At 43.5% G+C, this 13,158-nt stretch overlaps 1 protein-coding gene across 1 annotated transcript in view; it reads right to left on the bottom strand.

The window, feature by feature from the left end:
• Window positions 1-9,333: 9,333 nt before the first annotated feature.
• slc35a1 (solute carrier family 35 member A1) overlaps window positions 9,334-13,158 on the bottom strand; it is a 32,005-nt gene continuing 28,180 nt past the window's right edge. Inside the window, exon 8 of the mRNA XM_038799330.1 lies at window positions 9,334-10,803. Within this exon, the coding sequence (XP_038655258.1) occupies window positions 10,673-10,803 (131 nt within the window). The 3' untranslated portion in view covers window positions 9,334-10,672. The remainder of the gene's footprint in view (window positions 10,804-13,158) is intronic.

The following is a 13,158-nucleotide window of genomic DNA, read 5'->3' as shown; positions in this document are numbered from 1 at the left end:
AGTCCCTGGTCATGGCCCTGACCTCCTCAGTGGAGTAGGGCAGGATGCAGGCCTTGAAGTGGAGAAGCCGGGTGACCCCTGGATGACAGAGGTCATTGTGAATGGCGTGGGACAGGGCATCTGGCGCTGAGTTGCAGGTATCTCGTGTGGTTGGAGGTGGTGGGGTAGTCCCAAGATAGCTGCCCCCCATCAGTCGTACGTGTTGGGCGGCGTTGAAGAGGGCGGCCCCCGTGAGTCACATATGGCGGGCTGTGTAGGAGATGGCGGCCAGGATGTGGCCCCCATGAGTCGCATGTGTTGGGTAGGGTCAAAGATGGCTGCCCCCACAGACAGCACGAGGCTGATGACGCGTCCAAAGGGGGCGGTGCCGGCAGGAACGCAGCCACGCTGCGGGGTCTGCAGGCCAGTGAGTCTGAAAGTCAGGCCTGTAATTTAGGAGCTTTGGATCTGGCCAGGCAGACTTTGGCAAAGTGTCCTTTGTTGCCGCAGTCGCTACAGGTCGTGTTCCGGGCTTGGCAACGCTGCCTGGGGTGCTGGCTGCAGAAATAGCAGGGCAGCCTCCTGGGTTGGGTGGGCAGCTGTGCAGCACAGGCCTGGGGCACCCTCTGGCCAGGTGTCCACGAGGGGGTCGTGTGGTCGGAGGGGAAAGCATTGAGGTTCTGAAAAGCTACTTCTAAGGAGGTGAATAGTTTTACTGTCTCTTCTAGGTCGAGGGCACCCTTTTCGAGCAAGCGCTGTCTGACGTAGTTGGACTGGATTCCAGCCACATAGGTGTCCCGAATGGCGAGTTCCATATACTGCGAGGCCGTGACGTCCTTGTAGTTGCAGTTTCGCACGAGTACCTTCAGGTCGTGTAGGTATTCCTCCAGCAATTCCCTGGGGCGTTGACGATGAGTGGTGAGGAGGTGCCGTGCGAACTTCGTTCACCGGCTTCACGTACTGCTTTTTCAGGATCGTGACCGCATCTGCGTATGTGGTCGTTTCCTCTATCTGCATGGAGATTCTGTAGCTCACCCGGGCGTGGAGGAGACTCAGTTTCTGTTCCTGGGTGACGGTGGGCGAGGAGGAGGCGGCGAGGTAGACCTGAAAACAGTGGAGCCAGTGCAAAATGATTCCTTTGGCTTCAGCTGTGGGTAGAGTTCCAGTTGGTCAGGTTTGAGGGCTGCTTCCATAGTGATATTGTAGCTGATTAAATTGATGCGACCATCAATTCACACGAGACGGAGAGTTGAAGTGAACAGTGGTTTTAATCAGCTAGAACTGTGCCTGCCTGCGACTGCTCTGTACTGAGTGCCGTCTACAGGCTGCAGATCTATTTACCTCCCCCGAGAGAGCGGAGCCCACAAGGGCACCAACATAACACAATGTAATGTAATACAATGGTGAATGGTCGCAGCATAAAGATAGTGCTAGAAATACTGAGGTCTGGTAGCATCTGTTGAGAGAGAAAGTTAGCATTTTGAGTCAAGTATTATTGTATGTCAAAAAGTTTCTCTACAGATGCTGCCAGACTTGAGTATTTCCAGCACTTTGCAGATGCTGGATGCAGGGGCTGGTTTAGCTCACTCGGCTAAATCGCTGGCTTTTAAAGCAGGCCAGCAGCACTGTTTGATTCCCATACCAGCCTCCCAGGACAGGCACCGGAATGCGGTGACTAGGGGCTTTTCACAGTAACTTCGTTGAAGTCTACTCGTGACAATAAGCGATTTTCATTTTCATGCTGGAAATCAGAAAAATACAAATGTGTACAAATTATGGAGTAATTAGTCTGAAAGTAGCAAGCTATCATCCATGTCAAGAAATTCTATAAAGTATGCATTTTATTAGTGCTGCTTGGGTGAATGCAGGATTTGCTCTGATGAATCAATAAATTTGACAAGACATATATAAATTTCAATTTTAAACCTCCAATGCCACCATTTCGTTTTGAGTTTACAACATGGGTGTGTTTTATACCTAGTTATAGCATTCTGTTTTTCTTCCCCTCATCCCACCCTTCCCCACCTCCATCCACCATTTCCTGTGTGTCTTCAATGCATTATGCTGAACAGCGGGAAGACCAAACCTATCTTCAACTTCCCTTACAAATTAATTGCCCTTCCCACATCCCCAAGGCACCCTCTTCGGCTAAATAAGGCTTCAGAACCTCAGTGTTTATTCCAGCCCAAGTTGACATTTTGGTTTTCATACCATCACAAAAAAAACCTTTCACCTTCAACAATACTTCACACCTTTCATTATTCCAGGGCTGGATTCGCCGTTTCAGCAGGTAAGTGCCAGCTGAAGTGTGCCAGTGCTGGACAGTCCGCAGCCACCACACCGGGTTCCTGACCACTCAGACCACATGCCAACTGCGCGGTCGGGAACTTAGCCCATCAGGGGCGGAGCATCGGAGAAGGGCCTTCCAAAGAAGCACCAATGCCGTTTCACCATTTTGGAGGGGGCGGATACTCTAAAACCACTGTCAAACCGGTGCTGCCCAATTTGAGCATCGGAAGGGATTCTCCACCCGATCGCCGATTACGATATCGGCGTCGGGCAACGGAGAATTCCATCCAGTGTTCCCATCCATAAACTTGAGCCCTACAGTTTGCTTCCCATTCCGCCTAGTTCCTGTTGAGCTGCATCTGGTTCCCATTTCTGCAATTCCTTTCATGGTCCAAATTGCTGCTCACACCCTGTCTCGTCTCTGGCCTTGACTTACTACCAAGCCTTCATCTGTTTCTCCACCTTTCATCCTTTAAACTCACCTCTACCCAAGCTTTCGGTCACCTCCTCACCAACACCTCCTTTGGTATGTTATACATTTTCCTAACTCTGAAACATTTTGTGTTCCTCTTTCTACATTAAAGGCACTATATCAATGCAAGTTACTAACTTTAATATCAATGTAATTTATTAACTCCAACAAAAACAGAAAATACTGGACAATCTCAGCAGGCCTGACAACATCTGTCGAGGGAAATGGATACTAATGTTTTAAGTGGATGACTGTCAAAGCATCCAGACATTAGCTCCCTTCTCTCTTCCATAGATGCTGTCAGACCTGCTGAGATTGTCTCGTATTTTCTGTTTTCGTTTCAGATGCCAGCATCTGCAGTAATTTGCTTTTATACTTTCACTACCTGTTTAAAAACAAGGAAATGATTAATAGTAATTCCATACCATTCGCGAAGTTGATATTTTCCAATCTTTGAATTATTTTTGCAATGGTGTCTTAGTAGAAAATTGAGTCCTGGAAGATGTTGAACGGCTGTTGATTGAGAAGCCAAAGGAGGAGCTCAGAGCGAAGCATGACAACAAAGAATGCTTTGCATAGTATTATCTGCTGTGGTTTTAAGTTGGCATTGTCCTTGATGTGCTTTTACAGCTTTGGTAGCATCTGATGGAAACATGAACTCTGTACCCATGCTACTATGTTATATTAATAAAGTGACAACAATCTTGTTAATCATTGTTCCATTATAAAGTGTACATGGCAATGAAAGGTTGTTACAAAACAACCACCAATTCTCTACAGAAACTCCTTGCCAGGGAGAATGTCTTTCCATGTTTATAGGTTTCTCTTGAATTTTTCTCTACTTTTGCTCATTGGCTCCTATCACAATTTATTTATTTTTTGCCACCTTCCTACTGCATTTCTAGTGTGACTGTTATTTTTCCTAAAAGGCTTCTCTATCATGCCGACGTGGCCTGGTGCTTCAATGCACCACCTGCAGTAAAGTCATCCATCTAGTATCACAATTGCATTTATTTACCAGATTCACAATTTGAACTGTTAATTGTACAGTCCAGTGAGTAACCATTAACCTTTTTCAAGCCCTGGGATTTAAAAATAGAACATGAAAGATAGTCAACCCAAAATGTTAACCCCCCACTTTCCCTCGCTCACAGATGGCAGTATTTTGCTTTCATTTTTTGATTCGTAAAGTCTTGGAAGTAGGTTGTCTGCCTGTTAACCCCAAGTACTATTCACCATTGCCAAACTATGTGGTGGTGGGGTTGGGGAAACCTCCTATGCCTAATTTAGTAATTGTTGTCTGGGTCTCAAGCTCAGAGGTCTTGTGATGCAGTGGGTATCGTCCCTGCCTCTGAGCCAGAAATGCTGGGTTTGAGTCCCACTCAATGACTTGGTAGCCAACCATGAAGGGCACGTTTATAATGCAGCCAGATGTGACGATTATCAACCGACAAATCCTTTCAACATATAGTAGGCAGCAAAAGCGGGAAACTCCCCTGGTCAGTATGCTTGATGCAGAGTGGCACACCTGTAGCTAGCAACCTGTTCTGGGAAAAATATGTTATGGAGAACAGACATAGGCTTTGCCTCCCTTATGCATCTCTAGGCTTGAAGGTCCTCATGCATGAGACTAAAGCTCCCATGCTCAAGTGTCACCTTTGTGCATTTTGATTGGGCCAAATGTAAGATCTGACATGGCACAATTGTGGATTGTTTGGCTATCTAATTCATAAGTCCAGCTGGCTATGAAAATTCATCCTAGTTGCATTTTTTTTTAAAAATTGTTCAACTTGCATTTTTCCAATCTTAATCAGCACCGTCATTTGAAGAAAGTGTTACAACAGTGAAACATTAAAAGTAAATATTATCACCCAGAAAACTGTCAATGAAAGAGGGAGAAGACAGGGAAAAGAGACTTGCAGGAAGAATGAGAGAACACTCAAGCAATCCAGGAAGAGATTGGAAAATGGCAGAGGCATAATGGCAGAATGAGTTTTGTTTGGTCCAAAAACAAGGAAACTTAATAGGTAAATATCCCAGCCAGGATAAATTTTTAAAAATATATTATGACAGCATGATAACCACCTATACCTTAAGGCTTGCATTTATATACCTACATGTGTGATCTTAGAACATCAGGAAATTGCAGTTCAAAAGTTGACTTATTCATTGGAATGATACCAATAACAAAAAGGTAGAATTCTAAGTTTACACAAAGCAAAGACTAAGAAAATAACTTGGGGAGACCATTTCTACTGTTCCGCAAATTGGTAACAAGCTGGTGCAAAACAATGTTTAGCACCACTTGAAAAGTTGTTACATGAAAGTGCTTCACATAAATGAAGTGTCTTAGAAGAAAACTATACCAATTTATAGAGGGAAGTGACGGAAATATTGACATCAGTCCAAGCACATACAGCACATTCCAGATCTGCAATTTCTAACACCTAGAAAAACTAAAGCAACAAGTCAACACCATCTTCAAGATCCCCTCTAAGCCAAACACCAGCTCCTCGTGCAACAAATCACTGTTCCTTCCATGTTACTGCTTCAAAATCCTGACACACCATCTCTGATATCTCTGGGTGTGTCCACATGAATTGCAGTGATTAAAGGCAGTGGGATGGACAACACATGCTGACCTTGCCACTGATGCTCCGATGCCAAGAAAAAAATGAAAAGATAATATTCAAAGGAAGTACATTGCGAACCACATATTGCACAATTAAACTTTTCTCAAGAACAATAAATAATCACAAGTAATTCCTGGAATATGTTGAACAGCTGTTGATTGAGAAGTCAAAGAGCAGCATAGCAATAAAGAATGTTTTGAATAGTAGCATCTGCTACAGTGGTTTGAAGTAGGCTTTCACAGGTTATATATAAATATCATGAATGTTTAAAAGATGCATGCTAGAAATTTGGTTGCTGTTTCCCTTCTGGCTGACTTCAATGCAGCTGCAAGGTGAAGTTTTGCTAAAAAAAGTTATTTCTCACCATTAGAAAGTCCAAAACAAATTGATATTCAAATGAACAATTATTGTATCCTTTCCCAAAGCTTGTGTGACCACATTACAGCACCAAGAGTTTCACAGAAAAAGATCCTAATATCAATTTGAATTTGGGCACATAGGTTAGAAGTTAACATTCTTTATTAACACAACACGTAATGAGTTCTACCATTCACAGTACTAAAATATCACCAACTCATGACAAGTAGATTCCCAGCATAGAGATGAATGGAACCTGTGTAATTACAGATTTCCTGAGAATCTACTAATTTCAAACTACATTCAGAATAATGGTTGATAATATTTCACAATAGAAGTGTCCACTCAAACTCTGTTGTGGATTGCTATACAGGTTCAATTCTCCATACAGCATACAATGTTCACAGACTGCACTTGCACTAGTATCCACAGGCAACTGCAAGTAACTCAAGGAAATGTGATCAGTATCTAAGGTAACTCGTGCTGCTGAAGGCACAGTCAATAAGTAAATGTTGCCCTGTTTCATTCAAACAAATGGGTAGTTTAATGGAAAAAAGTCAAAGCAGAATTGATCTTCGGGATGAAGACAGTGGACACCCAGTACATTCAGTGTTTGATACTAAAGTGTCTCATGCTGGTTATACGAAAGGGCGACACAGTGGCACAGTTATGCTTCATGGAGAGTGACACACCTGTAGTTTGCACATTCTCCCCGTGTCTGCGTGGATCTCACCCCCAGAACCCAAAGATGTGCTGCGTAGGTGGATTGGCCACGCTAAATTGCCCCTTAATTGGGATAAAAAAAGAATTGGGTACTCTAAAAAATTTTTAAATGACCATTTGGAAATCATAGGAATTCCGTTATACTTCATTGGCACCTATACATTTCTTATGCAGGTTTTTTTTCAATTGAATTATTTTAGAAGACAAATGAGAAAAGGGGCGAGAATCTAAAAGTTGAGGTTCTCATGTCATTTTAGTCTTCAATATCACAAGAGTTCGGGCATCACGGTGGTGCAGTGGTTAGCACTGCAGCCTACGGCACTGAGGACCCAGGTTCGATCCCGGCCCTGGGTCACTGCCTACGTGGAGTTTGCACCTTCTCCCAGTGTCTGCTTGGGTTTCACCACCATAACCCAAAGATGTGCAGGTTAGGTGGATTGGCCACTCTAAATTTCCCCTTAATTGAAAAAAAATAATTCGGTACTCAAGATATATTTTAAAAAATAAATTTCAAGAGTTTAAATTGAATGTGGGCAAACAATTTAAAACGTGTACGTAAACAGCCATCACACCAAAACATGCAGCGCATAATGAACCATTAATCCATGGTGCTACAGCCTACATTTACCGTGACCTTTTAATGAATAAATCATTTCATGCCACTTATTTTAGGCCACTTGGAGCTGGTTTATCACTGGGTTAAAGAGCTGGCTTTTAAAGCAGACCAAGGCAGGCCAGCAACAGTTCAATTCCCGTACCAGCCTCCCCGAACAGGCGCCGGAATGTGGCGACTAGGGGCTTTTCACAGTAACTTCATTTGAAGCCTACTCGTGACAGTAAGCGATTTTCATTCATTTTCATTATAGATGGATGAGGCTAAATGACAGTTATTTGAAGGTAATGCCATTAAATTGCCCAAGGACAGGGGTAAAAATATATTATTTTCTTAAGACGGTCTCATATTAAAAATAGAACTTTACTTTAACCTGTGAAGTGTTGGTTATAAATTTAGGTTCACTCTTTTTAATCATTAATGCGTGTAATGGAACGCATGTTGGATTTTCAGCTGGAGTCCCACTGCCTGATCTGCACTCCTTTTAAAATTTTTTTTTAGAGTACCCAATTATTTCTTTTTCCAAATAAGCGGCAATTTAGCATGGCCAATCCACCTATCCTGCACATCTTTAGGTTGTGGGGGTGAAACCCATGCAGACACGGGGAGATTGCGCAAACTCCACGGACAGTGACCCAGGGCCGGGATTCGAACCCGGGTCCTCAGCGCCATAGGCAGCAATGCTACTGATCTGCATTCTTGGCATGTGGAGTCCAGAACCATAAGCACAAAAAAATGAAAGCTTACATTAATAGAAAGGGCAATCGCTGCCATATCTTGATTCCACACAGTTCTGAATTAGGGAAGACATGGCAAAGACATGGGCGGCACAGGGAGAGAATGGGAGATCATAATTAAAAAGGAAAGAAAGCTTACTTTTTGCAGGCTGTGTGCAATTTGAGGGGACTGTTAGCTGGACGGCTGGTTTATAGTGCAAAGTGACACCGACAATTCCCGTACCAGTTGAGGTTACCATGGAGGCCCTGCCTTCTCAACCTTGTCCCACGCCACGAGGTGTGGTCAGACTAAATCACCACCAGTCAGCTCTCTCTCACAGGAGGAGAGAGCAGCCTATGGTCCTCTGGGACTTTGGCGTCTTTCAGTTTCTTAATAACGTAATCAGCCTTCAACTTACAAATCAAAGCAAACGCTATTAATACCAACTCTTTGTCGAGGGATGGTTATACTTGGAATTATACTTGCATTAATATCAGCCTCATCTTCAGCAGAAGAGCGCATCATAAAAAGAGGCCACTAACTCCGTGCTACACAATGTTAAATTGTAGAGTTCTGCATGAAGTCCATAGGAACTGGGTTCAAACTTTAGCCAGTCTGGTGTGGTTTGAATCTAGAAGTGAAGTGAATCTAGAAGTGAAGAACAGCCTGCAGCGTTTAAACCCTTACCCCATGGAGTTAATATGGCATAGTCAATACTGGCTCTCTATAGATGGTTCTAATCAATCCTATTCCCCCACATTTTCCCTGTAGCCCTCCAGCTTTATTTCCCTCAACTGCCCACCCAAGTTAATTTTGAAATCATTCAGAGTCTCTGCTTCCAGCGGCCGCACCGACAGTGAGTGCCAAATCAATAAAAAGGTTCTTCCTCTCATAACCATTTGTCCCTTGTCCAAAAGCTTAAACCTGCGTCTGTCCTTCTACCTTCAACCATGAGAATCCTTCTACCATTAGCTAAAAAGAATAAATCACATTTTCCTCACGTCTGAAACATATTAATGAATACACCTTTTTGTTCATTGTAAGGATTTACAACAACGGGAATGAGATGAATTGATAACTTCTTGCTAGAGGCCTTTTTTAAGTGCCAGACGTTTGTTATTTTTGTCATTTGTTCAACGATTCAGCAAAAAGTTAAAATTTTTGTTTCTTTCCTCTTCAGGCACAACATCCCTCCCATTCTGAGGGATGTACAAACATCGGACTTTTACCAATATCAGTTACTAGATGGGGAAGCTCCAAATCTCATTAAAAGCTTCAATTCAATATTTAACACTTCTTTTCATATTTCTTAATCTAAGATTAGAAAGAGTATATCCATGAATATTTTCGCTGCCTTTTCTCACAATAGCATTTCTTCAATGTCATTAATAAATTGGATTATAAAGAATTTCATGGATTAATTCCAGCAACAACAAAAAAACATTTCTAGTCACGTAACCAGTAGATTATTGTTCTCCTATTCTTTAACCTTCAAAGAGGATTAATGGTCCCTGGGTTGTTAGGTTCTGTGGTAATAACTAGCAGCAGAATAGTGAGAATAAGCAGAATTTTATTTTGCTGAGTGTAAAGGAGTGGTTTGCTCAATTACTTATTTTCTAAAAATTGCTATGCTGTCATGACCCATGGACGATTCAAGGGATAAATGTGCGGAACAGAGCGCAGAGTAAGAACAGGCTCAGGTTTGACGGGGAATGTGATGTGAGAACTTTATTCTCTCCACACAATGCGTGGTTCCGGTCTGGAATGCACTGCCTGGAAGTGGGCTGCAGGCAGGTTCCACTGAGGTATTCAAGAGGGCTTTAGATGATTACCTGATTAGAAGCAATGTGCAGGAATATGGGAAAAAGGCAGGGAATAGCACAAAACCATGATGCTCGATTTGAGAGCCAGGGATGGGCCAAATGGCCTCCTCCTGTGCCAGAACAACAATTCTGTGAATGCAGCATAGTGTTGTTTTATTTGTGTGACTGGCACGAAAGGAGTTCCAGAATGCACAGTATAACTCCAAGTACCAAAATCTGATTTGTAACACCAATCACTATTTTCCAAGCTATTCCTCATTTTGCAACTGCAGACAGATGAACTAAAGAGTTTAAAGATGGGAGAAGTCATTTTGCTGCTAACCAGTTTGTGTACAGGGTCAATGTTGACTTATTTTTTGTGAATGTTAAAAAGAATGAGATTTAAATAATGAATTTTGGTTTTGTGTAAAATGCTAATTACAATATAAATGACATTTTTTTTTTTTAAAGAGGCTTTCCACATATTCAAGCCAAATCATGCTGTGGGTTTATAGGGAGACTGCCGTGCTTTTGGATGTAAAGACAATAGCGGACACTCAATCAATCCGGAAGGAGGAGGAGGAGAAGACTTACAGAGTAGCGCAGGGCTTCTAAGGGGACCACAATTCCAGATACCAATTGAGGAATAAACATTTAGAGTTATTCAGCAACTAAAAATATAGTATGCGTGGACTGAAAAGCAGGTGGATTTTAAATTTCATATGCTGCCAGAAATGAAATCGGAAAACAAAAATAGCAAAGTCCAGCAGTGAATTTTGGAATTGTTTGATGACCAATTGTGATCCATCTGGAGCATTGTGTTAACAGCAACTTCATCAAGTCTGATTTTTTTTTTTTTAATCCTTCTTTACCGGTTTGATAAATAATTGGGTGCATTCCTTGGTTTTCACATTGCACAAAAACATTCACCTTGCTGATCACTAAGTGCAATAAAAATGCATCAATAACCTACAGAGATTTTTTTTTTTAAAAAGTCACATCCCACGAAAAGCTGGGTCAATGCAGATAAGGAGGTCTTTTTACTCTGTCCTTTTTGGCCTTTTCTGAATAAAATGTTCATTCATGATCACACATCTTCCGGTGGCTGTTTGGATTTCTCTGTTGTAGCCTTTTCAAATGTGGCCGTGCTCTGCTTTGGTAAACCATAATAATATATAGAAATACAGACGAGAATAGATCCAGATATAAAGCTGAGGGCTGAAATTAAACAAAAAGAAAATAAAGTTCTTTGCTTATATTAGAAAGATAGTCTAATATCTGCCAATGCGTTGTCTAACATAGAAGCAGCAAAATGTACTATTCTTTAGCCACACACACCCTCTATAATTTCAATACCGTGCTCAGTTTTTGTGTCCTCCATGTTGCCGAGGTCTTTTGAGTGCTAAAGGTACATCATCTTTTACCGTTCACTTGTTACTCGAAATCTGAATATTTTGAAGTACTTTTTGAAACACTTTCTCAAGATTGCACCATTACTCGAGCAATATTCATTCCCGAAATTTACAGAGGAGTTCATCTAAAAGGGCACGTGTTGGCTCTTTACCACCAAGAGAAAGAGAATACTTGGTGATGGACAGCTTGTTAGAGGACTCCCTTGGTCTGGATGATGAAAACAAGGGTCGAGCTGCTGCAGGATAGACAAAGGAAGGTACTGTGGACTCCTGCCCCACTGCAGGTACAGCACATCTCTCCCCCTTCCGACCCCCTCCAATGGGCCTCCCAGTTCCACGCGGAGAACCCGTGCGGCCCCTGACTCGTTCTCTGCGCTATCCTGAAAGCTGCCAGTGTGTCAGCCAGTGGAACTATGCAGAAGTATGTAAAGAAATGCAGGGAGACAGGTAGTATTGAGGAAGCAGGGGGCTGCAGAAGAAATTAGCCAGGCTAGGATAGTGGGCAAAGAAGTGGCAGATGGAATACCATGCGGAAAGGTGAGGGTTATGCACTTTGGAAGGAGGAATGGAGGCATAGACTATCTTCTAAATGGGGAAATGCTTAGGAAATCATAAGCATAAAAGGACTTGGGAGTCCTTGTTCAAGATTCTCTTAAGGTTAATGGGCAGGTTCAGTCGGCAGTTAAGAAGGCAAATGCAATGTTAGCATTCATGTCGGGAGGGCTAGAATACAAGACCACGGATGTACTTCTGAGGCTATATAAGGCTCTGGTCAGAGCCAATTTGGAGTATTGTGAGCAGTTTTGGGCCCTGTATCTAAGGAAGGATATGCTGGCCTTGGAAAGGGTCCAGAGAAAGTTCACAAGAATTATCCCTGGAATGAAGAGCTCGTTGTATGAGGAACGGGTGAGGACTCTGGGTCTGTACTCATTGGAGTTTCGAAGGATGGGGAGAATCTTATTGAAACTTACAGGACACTGAGAGGCCTGGATAGAGTGGACGTGGAGTTGATGTTTCCAATAATAGGAAACTAGAACCCGAGGTCATAGCCTCAGACTGAAGGGATAATCTTTCAACAAAGAGAAATTTCTTCAGCCAGAGGTGAATCTGTGGAACTCTTTGCCGCAGAAGGCTGTGAAGGCCAAATCACAGTGTCTTCAAAACAGATAGAGGAAATCATGAGGATTCTAGGGGAATTTGGCCGGTTTTCTGGGTATAAGCGAAATATGGGGAACAGTGAGATGTTTGCGGTCCAGGCAAGGGGACAGGAGAGGCGATTGGGGGAGCTGCCGTTTAGATTAGTAGGGGGAAGCTTTAGGTATCTAGGCATCCAAGTGGCGCGGGAATGGGACCGGCTGCATAAATTAAATCTGGTGCGACTAGACGACCAAATGAAGGACGATTTTCGGAGATGGGACGTGCTTCCGTTGTCACTAGCTTGGAGGGTGCAGACGGTGAAGATGACGGTCCTCCCGAGATTCCTAATTGTATTTCAGTGTCTCCACATCTTTATTCCGCGGTCCTTTTTTAAACGGGTCAACAAAGTGTTCACTGGCTTTGTCTGGGTGGGCAAGATCCGCGGGTAAGGACGGTAATGCTTGAGCGGAGTTGGGGAGAGGGCGGCTAATATAGCCAAGATCAGGAAGTTGGTGGTGGGGGGAGGGTCGGCATGGGAGCGTATGGAGGCGGCTTCATGCAAAGGCACCAGTTTGTGAGCGTTGGTAACTGCGCCTCTGCTGTTCCTGCCGGCACGGTACTCCACCAGCCCCGTGGTGGCGGCCCTGAGAGTCTGGGGGCAATGGAGGAGACATGTGGGAGCAGAGGGAGCATCGGTCTGGTCTCCAATCTGTAATAATCACCGGTTTGCCCCGGGAAGTATGGATGGGGGGTTCCGGAGATGGCGGAGAGCAGGGAGGATATGTTTACAGAGGGAAGCTTTCCGAGTATGAGGGTGCTGGAGGAGAAGTTTGGGTTGGCGAGGGGAAACAAATTCAGGTACCTGCAGGTGCGGGACTTCCTACGTAAACAGGTTTCAACCTTCCCACCCCTACCACCAAGAGGGATTCAGGACAGGGTAGTTTCCAGAGGGTGGGTAGGAGAAGGGAGCATCTCTGACATTTACAAGGAACTTATGGGGTCAGAGGAGACGCAGACTGAGGAG

Source organism: Scyliorhinus canicula, chromosome 6 (assembly GCF_902713615.1).
Source record: "Scyliorhinus canicula chromosome 6, sScyCan1.1, whole genome shotgun sequence".
Lineage (NCBI taxonomy): Eukaryota > Metazoa > Chordata > Chondrichthyes > Carcharhiniformes > Scyliorhinidae > Scyliorhinus > Scyliorhinus canicula.
This window is presented reverse-complemented; position numbering and strand designations above follow the sequence as displayed.